The sequence below is a fragment of the Staurois parvus genome, unplaced genomic scaffold (assembly GCF_062004578.1).
Source record: "Staurois parvus isolate SC_StPar_1 unplaced genomic scaffold, SC_StPar_1.0 ptg000827l, whole genome shotgun sequence".
Taxonomy (NCBI): Eukaryota; Metazoa; Chordata; class Amphibia; order Anura; family Ranidae; genus Staurois; species Staurois parvus.
Window position 1 is genome coordinate 2,578,118 of NW_028318623.1, and position 19,437 is coordinate 2,597,554.

The 19,437-nt window shown below is 41.9% G+C and overlaps 1 protein-coding gene across 1 annotated transcript; it reads left to right on the forward strand.

Moving 5' to 3' along the window:
• Nucleotides 1–997: 997 nt before the first annotated feature.
• Nucleotides 998–18,666, forward strand: LOC149443859 (E3 SUMO-protein ligase ZBED1-like). The gene is made up of 5 exons (XM_089655140.1): nt 998–1,065; nt 4,188–4,450; nt 6,381–6,445; nt 7,584–7,741; nt 16,431–18,666. Exons 1-5 carry the CDS (start codon nt 1,017–1,019, stop codon nt 18,464–18,466), a joined length of 2,571 nt encoding a protein of 856 aa, XP_089511266.1. The 5' UTR covers nt 998–1,016; the 3' UTR covers nt 18,467–18,666.
• The last annotated feature ends 771 nt before the right edge of the window (nt 18,667–19,437 follow it).

A 19,437-nucleotide genomic window follows, 5' to 3' on the forward strand; every position in this document is an offset into this window, starting at 1 on the left:
CTAGCTGTTGGTGTTATAGGGCAGAAAAGTGCCCATCATTGTGGTCCGTGGGAGGAATAGTGTCCCATTGCTGGTATTAGTGCCAAGAATTATGCCCTCAATTGTTGGTGTAAGTAGGAGAGATAGGGTTGGAAGGACCAGATAAATGCTAGCAAAGGGCTACACCCAGGTCGCAGTTTGGAGACCACTGCACTAGAGTATCTGTAGGATGTTCGATCCATGGAGGCCCCACCTCACAACATACAGGATTTAAAAGACCTGCTACTGCCATCTTGATGCCAGACACCACAGCATACCTTCAGAGGTCTAGTGGAGTCCACGCCTTGATGGATTATGGTAGCTGGTCTCAATGTTATGGTTGATCGGTGTACTTCAAAATGTAGACCAGAATCTGTCTAAGGTGTGGATGGAATCCTGGATCACATTCATCAAAGCTTATTACATGTAGGAATGTAGTTGTCAATGTTTTCCCCAAAATTATCTCAATCTACACCCAATTTTGTGTAGCGTTTTCTTAGAATAATGGGTGAATCTTGGGTGAAACATTGATAAATAGGCGCCTTGGCTTTCAAAATAGCAGAACGTGTCGTGATCACTGCAGCATTTCCCTGCTTTTAATACTCCGTTTCTTGAGATTTTTCGAGAAGGACTAGGCAGGGTGGGTAGTGGTACTGCATCTGAAAGCACACCAAACCCTCTAAAATAAACATCTGTCAAATGGTGCCATCTCCAAAATATTATCTACTCCAAACATGTGTCATTATTAGCACTTTTAGCACAATACATCGTCTACGCATCCATTCCATTCTGCAACAAAGCGATTACAGTGCAGTTTTGTGAATTGTTGAAAAGGAGAAGAAAAAAAATGGGTTTAATCGCTCCATTTTGATTCATGTCCCTGGTGTGATTAGCATTTGTTTTGTACAATGTAGATGACAGTTAAAAGGGAACAGCGATTTGCGTCCTATAGCTGAGCTGTCTTTTTCCTCCACAGGTGCCTGGACATTAGTCAAGCCATGCAAGCCGCAGAAGACGCCTGTGCCCAGCTGGAAGATGAGTTACTCTGTAAGTTGATCGTTGTTTTTTTTTTTTTTTTTTTTTTTTTTGGCATTTATTTTGCTGTTGCGTGTTTGTAGAGATAAAGTCCAAAACGCGGAACTAAAAGGGGTGAGCTAAGGCCGTGTCATTTGGAAAAAGTGCCGTATTTTTAGATGAAATGCTTCAATTCTAGGATGGGAAGCATCGAAAGGGAGTAATTGGTGACCAATCAGATTCTAGTGACAACCATATAGTTCATGGGTGTCAAACTGGTGGCCCTCCAGATGTTGCCAAGTCCCATGAGGCATTGCAAGGTTGACAGTTACAAGCATGACTCCCAAAGGCAGAGGCATGATGGGACTTGTAGTTTTGCAACAGCTGGAGGGCCACCAGTTTGACACCCTTGATATAGTTTCTATGAGTGACAACCTTTTTGAAAAAAAAAAAAAAAGGGACCATGCATTATGATTAGGAATTGCTTTTAGAAATTATAGTATATACTGTTTGAGAACTGATTGACCACTGTAGCTGTGTTTCTGCAAGTGCCTACTGCTTCAACATGCTTGTTTGATGTATTTTGATGCTTTGTGAAGCTTGGCAAATACCCTATATGTGTTGATTGTCTATTTGTTTCAAAGGGGCCCAGTAGAATCTCAGCTCATTAATACCCTCGTTCAGTAGATCCCCAGCTCATTAGTACCCTCGTTCAGCAGATCCTCAGCTCATTAGTACCCTTGTTCAGCAGATCCCCAGCTCATTAGTACCCTTGTTCAGCAGATCCCCAGCTCATTAGTACCCTTGTTCAGCAGATCCCCAGCTCATTAGTACCCTTGTTCAGCGGATCCCCAGCTCATTAGTACCCTCATTTAGCAGATCCCCAGCTCATTGGTACACTCGTTCAGCAGATCCCCAGCTCATTAGTACACTCATTCAGCAGATCCCCAGCTCTTTAGAACCCTTGTTCAGCAGATCCCCAGTTCATTAGTACCCTCGTTCAGCAGATCCCCAGCTCATTAGTACCCTCGTTCAGCAGATCCCCAGCTCATTAGTACCCTCGTTCAGCAGATCCCCAGCTCATTAGTACTCTTGTTCAGCAGATCCCCAGCTCATTAGTACCCTTGTGCAGCAGATACCCAGCTCATTAGTACACTCGTTCAGCAGATCCCCAGTTCATTAGTACACTCGTTCAGCAGATACCCAGCTCATTAGTACACTCGTTCAGCAGATCCCCAGTTCATTAGTACACTTGTTCAGCAGATCCCCAGCTCATTAGTACCCTTGTTCAGCAGAACCCCAGCTCATTAGTACCCTTGTTCAGCAGAACCCCAGCTCATTAGTACTCTTGTTCAGCAGATCCCCAGCTCATTAGTACCCTTGTGCAGCAGATCCCCAGCTCATTAGTACACTCGTTCAGCAGATCACCAGTTCATTAGTACACTTGTTCAGCAGATCCCCAGCTCATTAGTACACTTGTTCAGCAGATCCCCAGCTCATTAGTACACTTGTTCAGCAGATCACCAGTTCATTAGTACCCTCGTTCAGCAGAACCCCAGCTCATTAGTACCCTCGTTCAGCAGATACCCAGCTCATTAGTACCCTTGTTCAGCAGAACCCCAGCTCATTAGTACCCTTGTTCAGCAGAACCCCAGCTTATTAGTACCCTTGCACAGCAGATCCCTTTCTCAGTAGTAACCCCCAGCTCTGCTGATCCTCTGATTTGCAGATCCTCCTCTCTCTCTGGTCCCCACTCACCTCCTGCTATATTGCTGCCACTGCGCACCACGTGTGACATTTCTAGTTTCTCCTGCTCCGGTCCCCCAGCTCTGCTGATCCTTTACCGCTCAGTCCTCTCTCTCTGGTCTCCACTCACCTTCCGCTATAGCGTTCCATCTTGCACACCACGTGTGCTGTCTGCTGGTTGCTCTTCTTCAGTCTGGACCCCGCTTACCTTCTTGTTGCTCCATGCTGTACACTAGATGTGATGTCTGCACCAGACATTTCCAGAATATATACACATGAACCGGAAGTGACTGCTGATGATGTCTTTCCAGTTTACTTGCTAGTTTCCCGGTGCATCCTGGGATATCTCATATCTGAAATACCTCTAAAGCAAAGCTAAGGCTAAATGAAAGTGCCTCAAAAGCTGCAAGTGCTGTTAGTGAGCTTTCTCATAGACCTCTATGGAGGTTTTGGAGAAGCTTTGAAGCACCGAGAAAGTGAGGTATCATTTTTGAAGTGACACAAACACAACTTTTAAACAGGACTGTTAGCTTCCCATTTCATTTAGTGACGAGGGCTTTGATTGGCATTCAGAGTGCTTCTAAAAAGCTTGTCCAATGCCACATTTTGACACAAGTGTAAACTAGCCCTAATGTTATTTCATGGGTTCCTCCAAAGGTTGACAAAGGCTGGTATTAGAACCATTTATGAAAGATCTGGGCCCAGACTTCTTTATTGATTGTTGGACAAAGAGTCCTCCATGTTAACAAAGTTGACAAAGGCTGGCTTAGAAGAATTTATGAAAGATCTTCTGGGCCCAGACTTCTTTATTGATTGTTGGGCAGAGAGTCCTCCATGTTAACAAAGTTGACAAAGGCTGGTTTTAGAAGAATTTATGAAAGATCTTCTGGGCCCAGAAGTCTTTATTGATTGTTGGACAGAGAGTCCTCCATGTTAAACAAGGTTGACAAAGGCTTAATTTAGAAGCATTTATGAAAGATCTTCTGGGCCCAGACGTCTTTATTGATTGTTGGACAGAGAGTCCTCCATGTTAAACAAAGTTGACAAAGGCTGGTTTTAGAAGAATTTATGAAAGATCTTCTGGGCCCAGACGTCTTTATTGATTGTTGGACAGAGAGTCCTTCATGTTAAAGAAGGTTGACAAAGGCTGGTTTTAGAAGCATTTAGGTAAGATCTTCTGGGCCCAGACGTCTTTATTGCTTGTTGGGCAGAGAGTCCTCCATGTTAAACAAAGTTGACAAAGGCTGGTTTTAGAAGAATTTATGAAAGATCTTCTGTGCCTAGACATCTTTATTGCTTGTTGGACAGAGAGTTCTCCATTTCTCAGTATTTGATCTCATCTGACATGATACATCGTTGATTATATTGATCTGCAATACCCATAAGCTCCACTTCTTTTCTTGTTGCAGTTTGTGAAGACTGCCGCCTGTACTTCCGAGACTCCTGTCCACAACACGGAACCCCGACTTTCATCCTAGACACACCAGTTCCAGAAAACGTTCCGTCCCGTGCTCTGCTGTCCTTGCCAGAAGGACTGGTGGTCAAGGAGAGACCACAGGGAGGATTTGGGGTCTGGTGTACAATTCCAGTCATCCCTCGTGGCTGCATCTTTGGTCCTTATGAAGGGGATGTCTTGGTGGATCGGAACGACTGCACGGTTTACTCTTGGGCGGTAGGGACTTCCTTGTTGATTGAAAGCCAAACTTCAGGAAAACTATGAAATAATACTGTTGTTTTACCTTTTTTATAGGGGTGGTATTTCTGTGTACTGTATTTAACCGCTTTCCCGCTATCCTATAGCAGACCAATACAAAGCAGTGTGCTTACAGTGTAAAGCGCACACAGTTAACCCTTTGATCGCCCCACATGTCAACCCCTTCCTGCCCAGTGCCATTAGTACAGTGTCAATGCTTTTTATTAGCACTGATCACTGTATTGATTTCACTGGGGATGTCCATGACAGCCAGTTCCAGCCCCCCCCCCAGTGTCAGAATGCCCGCCACAGTCCCGCTATAAGTTGCTGATTGCCACCATTACTAGTATAAAAAAAATTCAAATTCCAGTATATATATATACCGCCATTTGTAGACGCTATAACTTTTATTAAGTTACACATATTTTTTTTTCTAGCAAAGACGTTCAGCAGAATACATTTTGGCCTAAATTTATGATGAAATTTTGATTTCTTAAATTTTTTTACTGGACGTGTTTTAATAGCAAAAAGTCAAAATGATAGTTTTTCTCCTCAAAATTGGTGGTCTTTTTTTTTTTTCTTTTTTTTTTTTTTAATTCTACCTGGACTTGAGTGTCAATAAACCATGTTGCATAATACTTAAAAATATAGTTCTCCATGCATGCTTCCATGACATAGTGTATACTAAAAGCAAGTTGTGTTCTGTATATATTAAGGGTCTAGCAAAAGTGCAAATCAAATGCTTCTCCTCCAATTCGAATATCTTCATTCTAATGCCGATGCATGGAGCTCCTATTTTTAGCTGCAGGCAAAGGGCACAGATGCTCTATCCAGGCCTGCTCCTGGCAGCCTGTTAGGTTGCTTTTACTCTTCTCAGTTGCAAAAAAAGCAGCGAAATGCGCATGCATTTTTAACGCATTTTTGCCATATTTCCGGTGAGTTTTGCATCTGTGACAAAAGGACGTGTAACTCGCAAAAACACCAACAACGCAACCACTGGTGTGTTTTTGATGTGTTTTTTGATGCATTTTCCATTTATTTTAATGGTGAGGTGCATTTTTGGTGTGGTTTTTTTTTTTTTTTTTTTTTTTTTTTTACTGCACCAAACATTCACTAAAAATACAGCATGCAGGAATTTAAAGATGCAACTGCCCCCCAACTGACTGGTAGGAAGCGTTCCATAGAAATGAATGGTCTGGTCATGCATTTTTCTTCTGCTTTTGGTAGGGCAAAAAAGGAAGAAAACCTGATCAGTGTGAAAGGGCCCTTAACCTCTTTTCTGCCGCTCTATAGCAGAAGTACTGCTACAGGGTGGCAGGGCTGCGCAAAATCACATATATGTATATATGTGTGTGTGTGTACATATATATGTGTGTGTACATATATATGTGTGTGTGTATGTATGTATATATGTGTGTGTGTGTGTGTGTATATATATGTGTGTGTGTGTGTGTGTGTGTGTGTGTGTGTGTGTGTGTGTGTGTAATTTGCATTTCTGGGTAGGGTGAAGTCGCACGATTTGAATGTCTGATGACATGCTGATTTCAGGTGCGATTTGCAAGACATCTGACACAGATATCTATGCAAATCGCACAAACAATAGTGCATGTCCTACTTTAGAAATTCGGTGCGGCTCCGACCAAGTCACAACCGCACCGAATCGATCGCTCTAATATAGGGTGTGACTTGCCATGCGATATGCAAGATGGATGGCATGCAGATCGCACCTAGTGTGACCAGGGACTTATTGTCAAAGCTTCATTGAACAAGCTGAAGTTAGAATCTGGTACAGCTGTGCATGGCAGCCAATCAGCTTCTGAGTGATCCAGTTTTAATAAATAAACCCCTATCTGTCTATCACTAGTTCTACAATTTTGACTATCCAACATGTTTTCTTCTTATTACTTAGGTACGGGACAACGGGTCATATTTTTATATTGACGCTAGTGACGATTCCAAAAGCAGCTGGATGAGGTAAAGTTGGGACAACGCTACAAGATTAGTGGATATAACTATTGCTACCTCTGAAAACTAATCTTTATTTACTGTCCTTTTTTGCTTTTTATTTTAAGTTGAAATTTTTACACTTAAAACGATTGTAAAATATACTGTTAGCACCCATGTCACCAACCTGAGATGTATCCCCAACACTTAAAGTGTTACTAAACCCCAGACCTTGCATTCACTATATCTGGTCTCCCCGGACCCTGCATTCACTATATCTGGTCTCCCCGGGCCCTGCATTCACTATATCTGGTCTCCCCGGACCCTGCATTCACGATATCTGGTCTCCCCGGACCCTGCATTCACGATATCTGGTCTCCCCGGACCCTGCATTCACTATATCTGCTCTCCCCGGACCCTGCATTCACTATATCTGGTCTCCCCGGACCCTGCATTCACTATATCTGGTCTCCCCGGACTCTGCATTCACTATATCCGGTTTCCCAAGACCCTGCATTCATTATATCCAGTCTCCCCGGATCCTGCATTCACTATTTTTGGTCTCCCAAGACCCTGCATTCACTATATCTGGTCTCCCCGGACCCTGCATTCACTATATCTGGTCTCCCCGGACCCTGCATTCACTATATCTGGTCTCCCAGGACCCTGCATTCACTATATCTGGTCTCACCGGACCCTGCATTCACTATATCTGGTCTCCCCGGACCCTGCATTCACTATATCCGGTCTCCCCGGACCCTGCATTCACTATATCCGGTCTCCCCGGACCCTGCATTCACTATATCTGGTCTCACCGGACCCTGCATTCACTATATCTGGTCTCCCTGTGCCCTGCTTTCACTATATCTGATCTCCCAGGACCGTGCATTCACTATATCTGGTCTCCCAGGACCCTGGTTTCACTATACAGCAGGGTCTGGGGAGAGCGGATATAGTGAATGAGGGTCCTGGGTTTAGTAACACTTCAAAAGCTTGTTTCTACTTCCCGGGTTGTTATGAATTGAACAACACTGGCTAAATCCATGCCAGTGAAAAACTCCATTGTTTCAAATAAGTCTGTTCCAACCAATACATGACATTGGGGCTGGCATTGCGTTCCCTTGGGCGCAATCTATTGTAAGGTAATCTGTTCGGTTTATTCTGTTAGGTATGTGGCTTGCGCATCGACGGAGGAGGAACACAATCTGACGGTCTTCCAGTATCGGGGGAAAATATACTATCGCTCTTGTCAGCCTATTCCATCAGGAACAGAACTGATGGTATGGATTGGTGAGGAGTATGCCAGAACCCTGGGCCTCAAACTAGGTAAATCAAACTAGTGTACATCTATTGAATTATTATTATACCTGTTAAACTGCTATGGAAATTTTATGTAATCTTCTGTTAGCCTCCCTAGCGGTCTGATTATGTCAGTATTTCTGTGCTCAAAGCGGTACATTTTTTTGCATGGAAATATGTATTTTTTTTTATTGTAGGCTGTAATTTTTAGGAATAACTCACTGAAATCTGTCCGAACAAGAGTCTAGTAAACATCCCGGGTATGATAAAATTTGAAACACGAAATCATAAATTATAATGAATAATCATAAAATATAATAATAAATTTAATTCAATAATATAATCAAACCAAAAACACTGAAATATGAAATATAGCGGCAAGTCCGCACATCGCTGAGCAAAGTGGCAAACTTGTTTTCAGTGTCTGATGAGGAATTTCCCCCACGAATCATTATCACTCAATTCTGCAAGTGGTTCTGATTTACTATCACTGTTCTCTAGCCGGTCTAAAACCGCTTTTGACCTAAAGGGACGCTTTTTGGACGCCATGGACGTTTCTCAGTTTCCAGGCAGAAAGAACAGTAAAAATGCAGGCAGGGCGCAGGACAAAGCACTCGGGACAAAATGTATGTGAAATGGTTTGATACAGGAATGTTATACTATGTGATTTTAGTGTATTAGTGAATGTCACTTTTTAAAAAATTTTTTAATTTCCCGCTGTTCCGTCCCCCGTACGTCCTGACGCTTGCAGGGACCAGAACCCGGAAGGCAGATGCCGGCATTGGCTGGAGGAGATGGCCGGGGACACTGCAGGCGGGACATCGCAGGAGCTCAGGACAAGGTAAGTGCAAGAGGGAATCCCAGAGCAATGCTGCAGTGTATTCCTGAGTGTAGCTCGGGGTTACCGCTTCTGGTACTGAAAGATAACCCCGAGCAACGCTCGGGAATACCGCCAGGGGGTTTAAATCCAGTAAAACAGACTTCACCAGCAAGCCTATACAGTCATTTATTAGTGCAGGGTCAACGTTTCGTGGCCATGCAAGGTCCCTTCCTCACGGATATGTAGTGACCACTATGTCCCCTTGAGGAAGAGACCCCGTGCGGCCCCCAAAACATTGTCTTACTGGACGAATGTCACATTGCCCTGATAAATAACTGTATGGGAGAGATTTACTAAAACTGGAGCACTCAGAATCTGGTGCAGCTGAGCATGGGAGCCAATCAGCTTCTAACTTCAGCTTGTTCAATTAATCTTTGACAATAAAACCTGGAAGCTGGTTGCTTCCTTTTGCAGATTTGCACCAGATTTTGCACTCTCCAGTTTTAGTAAATAACCTCACTGTGTGCTGGTGATGTCATCGGATTACTGTGATTTACACAGCACCGGTCTTTACAAGCATCCATCTATTACCAAGGGCAATCACTGTAAGGAATGCAGCCTTCATCCCTGATTTCTATTACTTTTTGGTATTTTTTTTACAGCTAAAATATCACCTTAACCACTTCCAGTCCGGACACTTTTACCCCCTTCCTGCCCAGGCCAATTTTCAGCTTTCAGTGCTATCACACTTTGACAATTGTGCGGTCATGCAACACTGTGCCCATATTAATTTTTTAACATTTTTTTTGAGACAGATAAAACTTAATTTTAGTGGTATTTATTCACTACTGGGATTTTTTTTTTGCTATATAAATAAAAAAGTCCAAACATTTTGAAAAAAAAAAAGGTTTTTTTCTTTATAAGATTTTGCAAATAAATAATCTTTCTTCATAAATATTGGCCAAAATGTATTCATCTATCTTTTTAGTAAAAAAAAAAAAAAAAGTAACCCAAATTAGTTTATAACCAGAAATTTATCATTTTTATACAATTTTTTTTTTTTTTTTTACATTATTATTGAGGTTTTTTTTTTTGTTTTTTTTAACATACTGTCACCCTAGCAGTAAAGTGTCACCATAGTGATACTGTACTACTTGTGGGGGGTGATGAAGATTTTTTTTTTTTGTTTTTTTTGCACTGATTGCTTTTACACCCATAAAGGACGTAAAAGCAATCATTTCTCCTGTCCAGGCTAATTTTCAGCTTTCAGCGTTGTCACACTTTGACAATTGCGCGATCATGCAACACTATACCCATATGAATTTTTGTAGCAAAATTTTGCAAATAAATAATATTCATAAATCTTTGCCGAAATTTATTCAGTTATTTTTTTAGTAAAAAAAATAACCCAAATTAGTTTATAACCAAAAATTATAATTTTTCAAAAATGTATTTTTACATTTATATTTTTTTTTATATTTATTTATTTTTTTTAACATGCTGTCACCCTAGCAGTAGTGTCACCATAGTGACACTGTACTACTTGTGGGGGGTGATGAAGATATATATATATTTTTTTTTCCCTGATTGCTTTTACACCCATAAAGGCTGTAAAAGCAATAATTTCTCCTTCTCTCTGGCTGCATTGTTGAGAAATACTTTGAGAACTGTGATTGGTCCCAGCTTGTCACATGGTACAAGGCTGGTGTGAATAACCTTGTACCATGTGACCTCTGTGACTCCTACTGGTGGAGCGGCTTGTGGGGAATCCTGAAAACGCGGTAGGTAAGTACAGCGTGAAGCGGGGGGGTGGGGGGGGGTGGGATCTGATGTTCATTCACCTTTACAGAAAATCTGTAAAGGTGATCTAACACTTTAAGTGCATGATGGAAATTCTTGAAAGTCCCATATTTCAGACATTAGAGGAGTGGGGAGAAGGTCATTGGCCAGTATTCACAGATTAGGAGTTTGTTCAATTGCTCATAAACATGAGATGATCATTATTTTTAAATAGACAGATTGTGAGACTGGGTCCTTTGAGAACCCGGTCACACTGGGTGCGACTTGGCATGCGATTTGCATGCCATGCAACTTGTAAATCGCATGCCAAGTCGCACCATATTGTCCACAATTACAGCGGTCATATCGGTGCGGTTCTGACTTGGTCGGAGCCGCCCCGATTTCTATAGTAGTACATGCACTACTTCAGGTGCGATTTGCATAGACATCTGTGTTATATGTCTTGAAAATCATACCTGAAATCGGCATCTCACCCGACTTTGAAATTGTGCGACTTCACTGTAAGTCGCACAATTTCAAAGTGGGGCTTGATGTGACTAGCGAAACTAAACTGTATTTGAACACCACAAGCACTATGTGATTCATTTTAATGTTCGCAGTAAAATCCCCCCCCCCCCCTCCATCCATGTCTCCATGCTTTTTTTTTTGTTGAAAAATCGCTTTGAAACCCCCCCCCCCCCCCATCTAGCATTTACGTCCTGGAATCAATCTGCCCTTAGCTTTGGCATGCAGGTAGAAGGGCCTGCTTAGCTGACAAAGTCCCTCCTCCAGATGACAGAAAGCAAAATGCCCATGAAGACTCTTGGGATGTATGATATCATTTTGGCCTAGGCCAGAAACCAGGAAGCCACTGAAGAAATGTAAAAAAAAAAAAGTTTAAAACAAGTAAATATAATATACCTTCCTATCTGTTTACCAATGCTAGCAGCATAAGGATTCAAAATATTTAATGTTGATTGAGAGAGTTTAGATCCGCTTTAAAGTAAGTGTGATCAAATGCTTTAGGCAAATCAACCAAAGTGGAATAGGGAACGATTATAAAGGGCCCCGGAGGTGGAATAAATGCATAAATATAGGCAGCATCCTTTATTATTGCTTAGAAATACATTTTTTTGTTTAACCACTTCAAGTCCGGACACTTTTACCCCCTTCCTGTACAGGCCAATTTTCAGCTTTCAGTGCTATCACACTTTGCATGACAATTGCGCGGTCATGCAACACTGTAGCCTTATTAATTTTTTAGCATTTTTTTGAGACAGATAAAACTTAATTTTGGTGGTTTTTCTTCAACACTGGGATTTTTATATTTTTTTTGCTATATAAATGAAAAAGTCCAAACATTTAGAAAAAAAAGTGTTTTTTTTTTTATAAAATTTTGCAAATAAATAATCTTTCTTCATAAATCTTGGCCAAAATGTATTCAGCTATTTTTTTAGTAAAAAAAAAGTAACCCAAATTAGTTTATAACCAAAAATTATAACTTATTAACATTTTTTAAAAAATTTTTTTTATATATATTATTTATGTTTTTTATATTTTTTTTTAACATACTGTCACCCTAGCAGTGCAGTGTCACACTTTCTTTAAAGCGGATCTAAACTCTCTCAATCAAATTTTTTTTTTTTATATATATTATTTGTTTTTTATTTTATTTTTTTAACATACTGTCACCCTAGCAGTACAGTGTAACCATAGTGATACTGTACTACTTGTGGGGGGTGATGAAGATTTTTTTTTTTCTCTTTTTTACACTGATTGCTTTTACACCCATAAAAGCTATAGAAAGCAATCATTTCTCATTCTCTCTGGCTGCATTCCTGCAGCCATTGAGAAATACTTACACACTTACTTTAAAGCGGATCTAAACTCTCTCAATCAACATTAAATATTTTGAATCCTTATGCTGCTAACATTAGTTAACAGATAGGAAGGTATATTATATTTACTTGTTTTAAACTTTTTTTTTTTTTTTATTTATTCAGTTGCTTCCTGGTTTCTGGTCTAGGCCAAAATGATATCATACATCCCAAGAGTCTTCATGGGCATTTTGCTTTCTTTCATCTGGAGGAGGGACTTTGTCAGCTAAGCAGACCCTTCTACCTGCATGCCAAAGCTAAGGGGAGATGGATTCCAGGACGTAAATGCTAGATGAATCATCTTCACTTACTCAAGATGGCCATAGCTACAAATGCTAAGGGGGGGTGTTTTTCAAAGTGATTTTTCAACAAAATAAAGCATGGAGACATGGATGGAGGGGGGGATTTTACTTTGAACATTAAAATGAATCAATACGGCTGCCAGACTCATTCACCTTTCCAACCGCTCCGTTTCCGCCACCCCCCTCTGCCAATCCCTCCACTGGCTTCCGATTGCGCAACGAATCAAATTCAAAATCCTAACACTGACGTACAAAGCCGTCCACCATACTGCCCCGAACTACATCACTGACCTAATATCCAAGTACCGCCCAACACGCACACTCCGCTCCTCACAAGACCTCTTTCTCTCTAGTTCCCTGGTCTCCTCCTCCCATGCCCGCCTCCAGGACTTCTCCAGGGTGTCACCCATCCTCTGGAACTCCCTGCTTCAACCCATCAGATTATCGCCTACTCTTTTCTCCTTTAGGTGCACCCTGAAAACCCCTCTCTTCAGGGAAGCCTACCCCACCCCCTGCTAACTTGCCGACCTCCTCCACTCTTCCTACCACTCCATCCCCCACAGCTATCTCCTCCTGTGCCACCACCCCCTCCCTCCTAGATTGTAAGCTCGAAAGAGCAGGGCCCTCGAACCCCTCATGTTTTGCATTGTATTGGTATTGTTCTGTCACATGTTCTGTCCCCCTTTGTAATGTACAGCGCAGAGTGAACTATTGGCGCTTTATAAATACTGTATAATAATAATATAGTGCTTGTGGTGTTCAAATACAGTTTAGTTTCGCTTTACACCCCGGTCACATCAAGCCCCACTTTGAAATTGTGCGACTTACAGTGAAGTTGCACAATTTCAAAGTCGGGGGACATGCCAATTTCAGGTGCGATTTGCAAGACATTTGACACAGATGTCTATGCAAATCGCACCTGAAGTAGTCAATGTCCTAATTTAGAAATTGATGCGGCTCCGACCAAGTCAGAACCGCACCGATATGACCGCTGTAATTGCGGACAATAGGGTGTGACTTGGCATGCGATTTACAAATTGCATGGCATGCAAATCGCATGCCACGTCGCACCCAGTGTGACCGAGGTCTCAAATGACCCAGTCTCCCAATCTGTCTATTTAAAAATAATGATCATCTCATGTTTATGAGCAATTGAACAAACTCCTAATCTGTGAATACTGGCCAATGACCTTCTCCCCACTCCTCTACTGCCTGAAATATGGGACTTTCAAGAATTTCTATCATGCACTTAAAGTGTTCGTTCACCTTTACAGAAAATCTGTAGTTTTTTTTTTTTTTTGTTTTTTTTTTTTAAATTTTGCAAATAATCTTTCTTCATAAATCTTGGCCAAAATGTATTCAGCTATCTTTTTAGTAAAAAAAATAACCCAAATTAGTTTATAACCAAAAATTATAATTTAAAAAATTTGTTTTTACATTTTTTTTTATATATATTATTATTTGTTTTTTTTTGTTTTTTTTTTAACTTACTGTCACCCTAACAGTGCAGTGTCACACTTACTTTAAAGCGGATCTAAACTCTCTCAATCAATTTTTTTTAATATATATTATTATTTATGTTTTTTTGTTTTTTTTTAACATGCTGTCACCCTAGCAGTACAGTGTCACCATAGTGACACTGTACTACTTGTGGGGGGGGTGATGATTTTTTTTTTTTCTCTTTTTTTTGCACTGATTGCTTTTATACCCATAAAGGCTATAAAAGCAATAATTTCTCCTTCTCTCTGGCTGCACTCCTGCAGCCATTGAGAAATACTGTGAGAGCTCTGATTGGTCACAGCTTGTCACATGGTACAAGGCTGGTGTGAATAACCTTGTATCATGTGACCTCTGTGACTCCTACTGGTGGAGCGGCTTGTGGGGAATCCTGAAAACGCAGTAGGTAAGTACAGCGTGAACCGGGGTGGGGATGGGATCTGATGTTCATTCACCTTTACAGAAAATCTGTAAGGTGATCTAACACTTTAAGTGCATGATGGAAATTCTTGAAAGTCCCACAACACTTGTGGATAGCCTTGACTCGTGACCTCGGTGATCATTCACAGATTTCACTAGTAGTAAGCAATGATGTCAGAAGTGACATCTTGCTTACTACTATTTATGTGATCACTGATTGGCCAATCAGTGATCACCTGATCGGGACCTCACACAGAGGTCCCATACAGCGATTGGTGCCGCACGGGATCGCGGTGCCGCAGGCTCCAAGGGAGCGCGCACAAGCAGGGAAGCTGGAGGACGTTTATAAACGGCCACCCGCCCCTGCACTGCTCCTATTCGGCTGTTTATGTACATGGGCTGGACGGGAAGTGGTTAATTTCAAATTGTTATTGGGGTTCTTGGTGGCAGGGAGGGTTGATTATTTTTTTTTTCCTTTTTTATATAGTGTTTGCAAATATCACAATATTTATGTGTGATAGAAAATGAGTAGTCATGTAGGTTAGAATGCAAGACCCATTTTAGGATTTGTAAATGCATCCTCTCAAAGCAGGGACGAAAATCGCAAACCTGCTCCCCCACTCTTTAGTGCCAGTGCCTACCTTTACTATCCATCCCTGCTATAGGAATAATGACAGTACTTTTAGGTGCAGCGAAGCATGGGACATGCCATCTGTCTTCTTACTGAAGCCTGAGCAGCAAATCGACAAAAGGTAGAGACAGGAGGTCAAAGCAGGTATAGTCATTGGATTTTATTAAAGTGTTACTAAACCCACAACAGAAAAATCAGTCTGTAGATGCAGTAAAGCATGCTTGTTATACTCACTGTGGAACCTAAGGGGTTAATCCTCCGCATTGGTTGTTCCTGTCTTCTCTGATTCTCCCCTTCTACTGTCCTCAATCCTTCTGCTGATAGTACAGAGCTCTAGGAATCGCTCTGCACATGCTCCGTTTGAGCGTCTTGCTGGGAGCTTTTTCTTTCTTTGGGAAAGTGCATGTGATCGGCACAGGGCCAGTCAGTGCTGCCCCAGACAGAGGGTCAGGGGTTATGCAGTCTCATAGGACAGTCAGAGCAGCATGAAAACTCCTCCTACAAGCTTTAACCAGTGCTCTGCTGGACACTGATAGAAGTCACAAGATTTCTATATACTGCTGATTTAGAAAAGGTATTTAGCAGTTTATATTTACTTCAGTAATTGCATTTCCATGTATTGTGGGAGACCGGATATAGTAAATGCAGGGTCCTGGGAGACCGGATATAGTAAATGCAGGGTCCTGGGAGACCGGATATAGTAAATGCAGGGTCCGGGGAGACCGGATATAGGGAATGCAGGGTCCGGGGAGACCGGATATAGGGAATGCAGGGTCCGGGGGGGATCGGATATAGTGAATGCAGGGTCTGGGGAGACCAAATATAGTGAATGCAGGGTCTGGGGAGACCAGATATAGTGAATGCAGGGTCCGGGGAGACCGGATATAGTGAATGCAGGATCCTGGGAGACCGGATATAGTGAATGCAGGGTCCGGGGAGACCGGATATAGTGAATGCAGGGTCCGGGGAGACCGGATATAGTGAATGCAGGGTCCGGGGAGACCGGATATAGTGAATGCAGGGTCTGGGGAGACCGGATATAGTGAATGCAGGGTGCGGGGAGACCGGATATAGTGAATGCAGGGTGCGGGGAGACCGGATATAGTGAATGCAGGATCCTGGGCTTAGTAACACTTAAAGGCCTCATGTACACAGGACGTTTTAAACGCTCCTCCTCTTGGCAGCAGCGTATTGGCAGAAAAAACCCTGACGCTTGTAAAAGTGTAGTGCTGACCTCATGAGGGCTGCTGTGTTTTGAGTGTGCAGGGTATGTAGGGTTGTTGTGGGTGAATGCAGGGTCCTGGGTTTGGTAGCACTTTTTAAAGTGACATAACAAAAATGAAATCAGTGCGTGGCTTTGGTTGACCATCCTTTTTATTGTGTTTCCTAGGTGAGCATTTTAAATATGAATTTGGGGAAAAGGAACTGCTGATGAAGTTGTTCCAAGACTTACAGCTTAAACCATTGGATCATGTATCAACTCAAAACCAATACCTCTGCAGTGATATGGTAAGCCCTGTAATGCAGCCACATAAACCAAGCTATCCAGTAAACAACATTGGTCACTCCTCTGGATTTCAGCTCCTCGAGGGAACTCAGAACCTTGTTAGCCTTGGCCGTGCTCAGAGTCGATATTGGACCTTTTTTGGCTTCCAAGGTGATGCCTATGGTCGGATTATTGATAAAACTAAAATAATTTGCAAAATTTGTGGAGTCAGACTTTCCTACAGTGGCAATACAACTAACTTGAGACAGCATCTTATTTATAAACATAGAAGAGAGTACAATGAACTGGTGGGAACTCAGGGGGCAGTAGTTGACCCTCAAAAAAATGTAGAAGTTGTTCAACCTCGTGAAGTGGCTTCTAGGGCTGTGGTGGCTCCTACAGTGGGAAGAACAACCAAAGCTGTAGCAGATTTTATTGTCCGTGACCTGATGCCTGTTGAAATAATTGAGGGGGAAGGTTTTACTCAAATGCTGGCTGTACTGGACCCAAATTACAAACTACCAGCAGCTTCTTTCCTGGCCCATACCATTTTACAGGAGATGTATGTACAGGCGAAACTAAAAGTGGGAGAGCTGGTGAAGAATCTACAAGACTGTTCAGTAAGCCTGGACCTGTGGAAGCACAGTGGCTCTTTGTCCTACCTCACTCTCATTATCCATTACGTTGATGAAGGATTTGAATCTAAGAACATGGTGCTATCCAGTAGGGTTGTCTCAGAGGACCTTTCTGAAGATAGCCTGAAGTCAGTTATTCTTGATGTAGCCGAAGAATGGGGAATACGGGAGAACACATTCTATGCAGTTGGGCTCAGTAGTCCCTCTGTAAAAGCAGCAGCCTCAAAGGTGGGATGGAAGTCTCTGCCATGTGTAGGACAGGTTCTTAGAGGCTGCATTGAAGCTATTCTTCAGCACCACACAATACAGACAACACTGGATAGATTCAGAAGATTGATAGCCACTGTTTTCTCATCAAGTACTCAGAATGAAGAGTTGACCACCCATGGTCCTGTATTAAAGGTGCATCTAAAAATGTTCCTTCGTGATGGAACTAAATGGTACAGCATTTACACTTTATTGCAGAGCATTGTTGACCATTCCAAGTTTTTTAAAGGTCTCATTGAAACACGGAGTGAAGACGGCATAGCTTTGGAGTCAGCGGACTGGTCAATTCTCCAAGATGTCGTAGATATCCTAAAACCTTTAGCTATTGCTACCTCAACTTTTACCAAAGATCAGTTTGCTGGGTTATCCCTGGTGAAACCTGTGATAACCAGCTTATTGTATAAACACTTGGCACCTAATGAGTGGGACTCAGACTTTTGCAAGAACATTAAAAAGGCCATACACGAAGAATTGAGTTTTAAGTATTCCGACAGCGAGGTTAATCAGGTTCTCAATTTGGCATGTGCCTTGGACCCTCGTTTTCGTGGCCTTGACTTCCTCAGCCAACCAGACCGTGTAGAGACCCTTCATTTACTGAAGCTCGAAGCGTCGAGTCTGGCAAAGACACCGCCAACTGAAACTACTTGTGTTACACCTGAGCTTCAAAACTCAAGGCCAGCTGCGAAAAAAGCCAAGCAAGATTCTGGCATCGAGTTCCTCTTGGGAGACTTGTGTAGTGTAAGAAATTCTTCAGGTAGCACAGTTAACCAGCAGGCAGAGCAAGAAATTAGTAGCTTCCAAACTAGTGAAGCTTCCTCCTTATGCCAGGACCCATTGCAGTGGTGGAAAATGCATCACACCCAGTACCCTCTTTTGTCCCGGGCAGCACGTAAATTCTTGGCCATCCCTGCCACTTCTGTACCCACAAGCTGGTTGTTTACAGATGCTGGCTTGACCGTTTACAGGAAGCGGTCAGCTTTGACTGCAGAGCATGTAGATATGCTGGTCTTTCTAAATGGTAATAGATTCATGCTCTAAACTGGTACTGGTTGGTCTTTCACGTCTGTGCCTCTCCCATCCCCATCTTGGCCACCATTTGCAAGTGGCACACTGTGTCTCCTACAGGTCTTATCTAGTGCTTCCAGTGCTACCCTAATAAGAACAAGCTATTCGTTTTTGGTCTAAACCGGTATTTAGATTTTTTTTTTTTTAACCAGTATATTACTGAGAATTTAACAGAGAGACTTGGTCTTAACTTTAAAATACCGATTTGCTTCCTTCATGCTCAAAAACGCATCGGGTGAGATTTGTAAAGAGGTGGCGCAGAGGGCGTTCTTGCACATTTTGCATATTTCTGTGCATAGTTCATAGAAATATAGGTGAATTGGAGGTTAATAGTCAATATAGCAGCAATTGTGTAGAGATATGTAAAGGAATAAGCCTCTCAGAAAGTTTTTTTAATTTATGTGCTTTTGTTAATTACACGCAGGTCTAAAAATCTACAAGAAATGTGCATAAGCAAAAAGAAAATGCAAGAAAACAGGAAAATAATGCATAAAGGCACTGAAATGAAGCTGCCCAACTCTTTATAAACCTCCCCAAGAGTCTTTTACGGTCCAACTCTATTCCTAATTGCAGTTTGATGGGAAATTTGGAAGAAACATAATTGGCTATTTTTACTCTTCTTCGTATGAATTCACATACCTTACAGTATTTAACTTTTATGCTTGCAAGGATTTTTTTTTTATTTCATCTTCTAAAACATTTCTTGCTCTTTTGTGCAGTCCAAACTTTTTTTTTAGAGCATACGTGTAATGCAATAATGATTGATTTAATGCCATCCAAACCATACTTTTACAGGGATATCGCCTAATTAACCCCCCTAATTATACCAAAGTGACTGGATCAAGAAAATCATAAAATCTGTGACCAGCGATAAAAATATCTTAAAGCAGAATTTCAGGGCAAAATTATTATTTTCCCATACAGTGGGGCTGTGCCTGCACTGC

What these genes read in the sequence shown, in the direction of transcription:
- LOC149443859 (XM_089655140.1), top strand. Translation starts at nt 1,017, where the DNA reads ATGCAAGCCGCAGAAGACGCCTGTGCCCAGCTGGAAGATGAGTTACTC. An exon ending in GCACGGTTTACTCTTGGGCG is followed by an intron (nt 4,451 to 6,380) that starts GTAGGGACTTCC and finishes CTTATTACTTAG; the next exon opens with GTACGGGACAACGGGTCATA. An exon ending in AACCCTGGGCCTCAAACTAG is followed by an intron (nt 7,742 to 16,430) that starts GTAAATCAAACT and finishes TGTGTTTCCTAG; the next exon opens with GTGAGCATTTTAAATATGAA.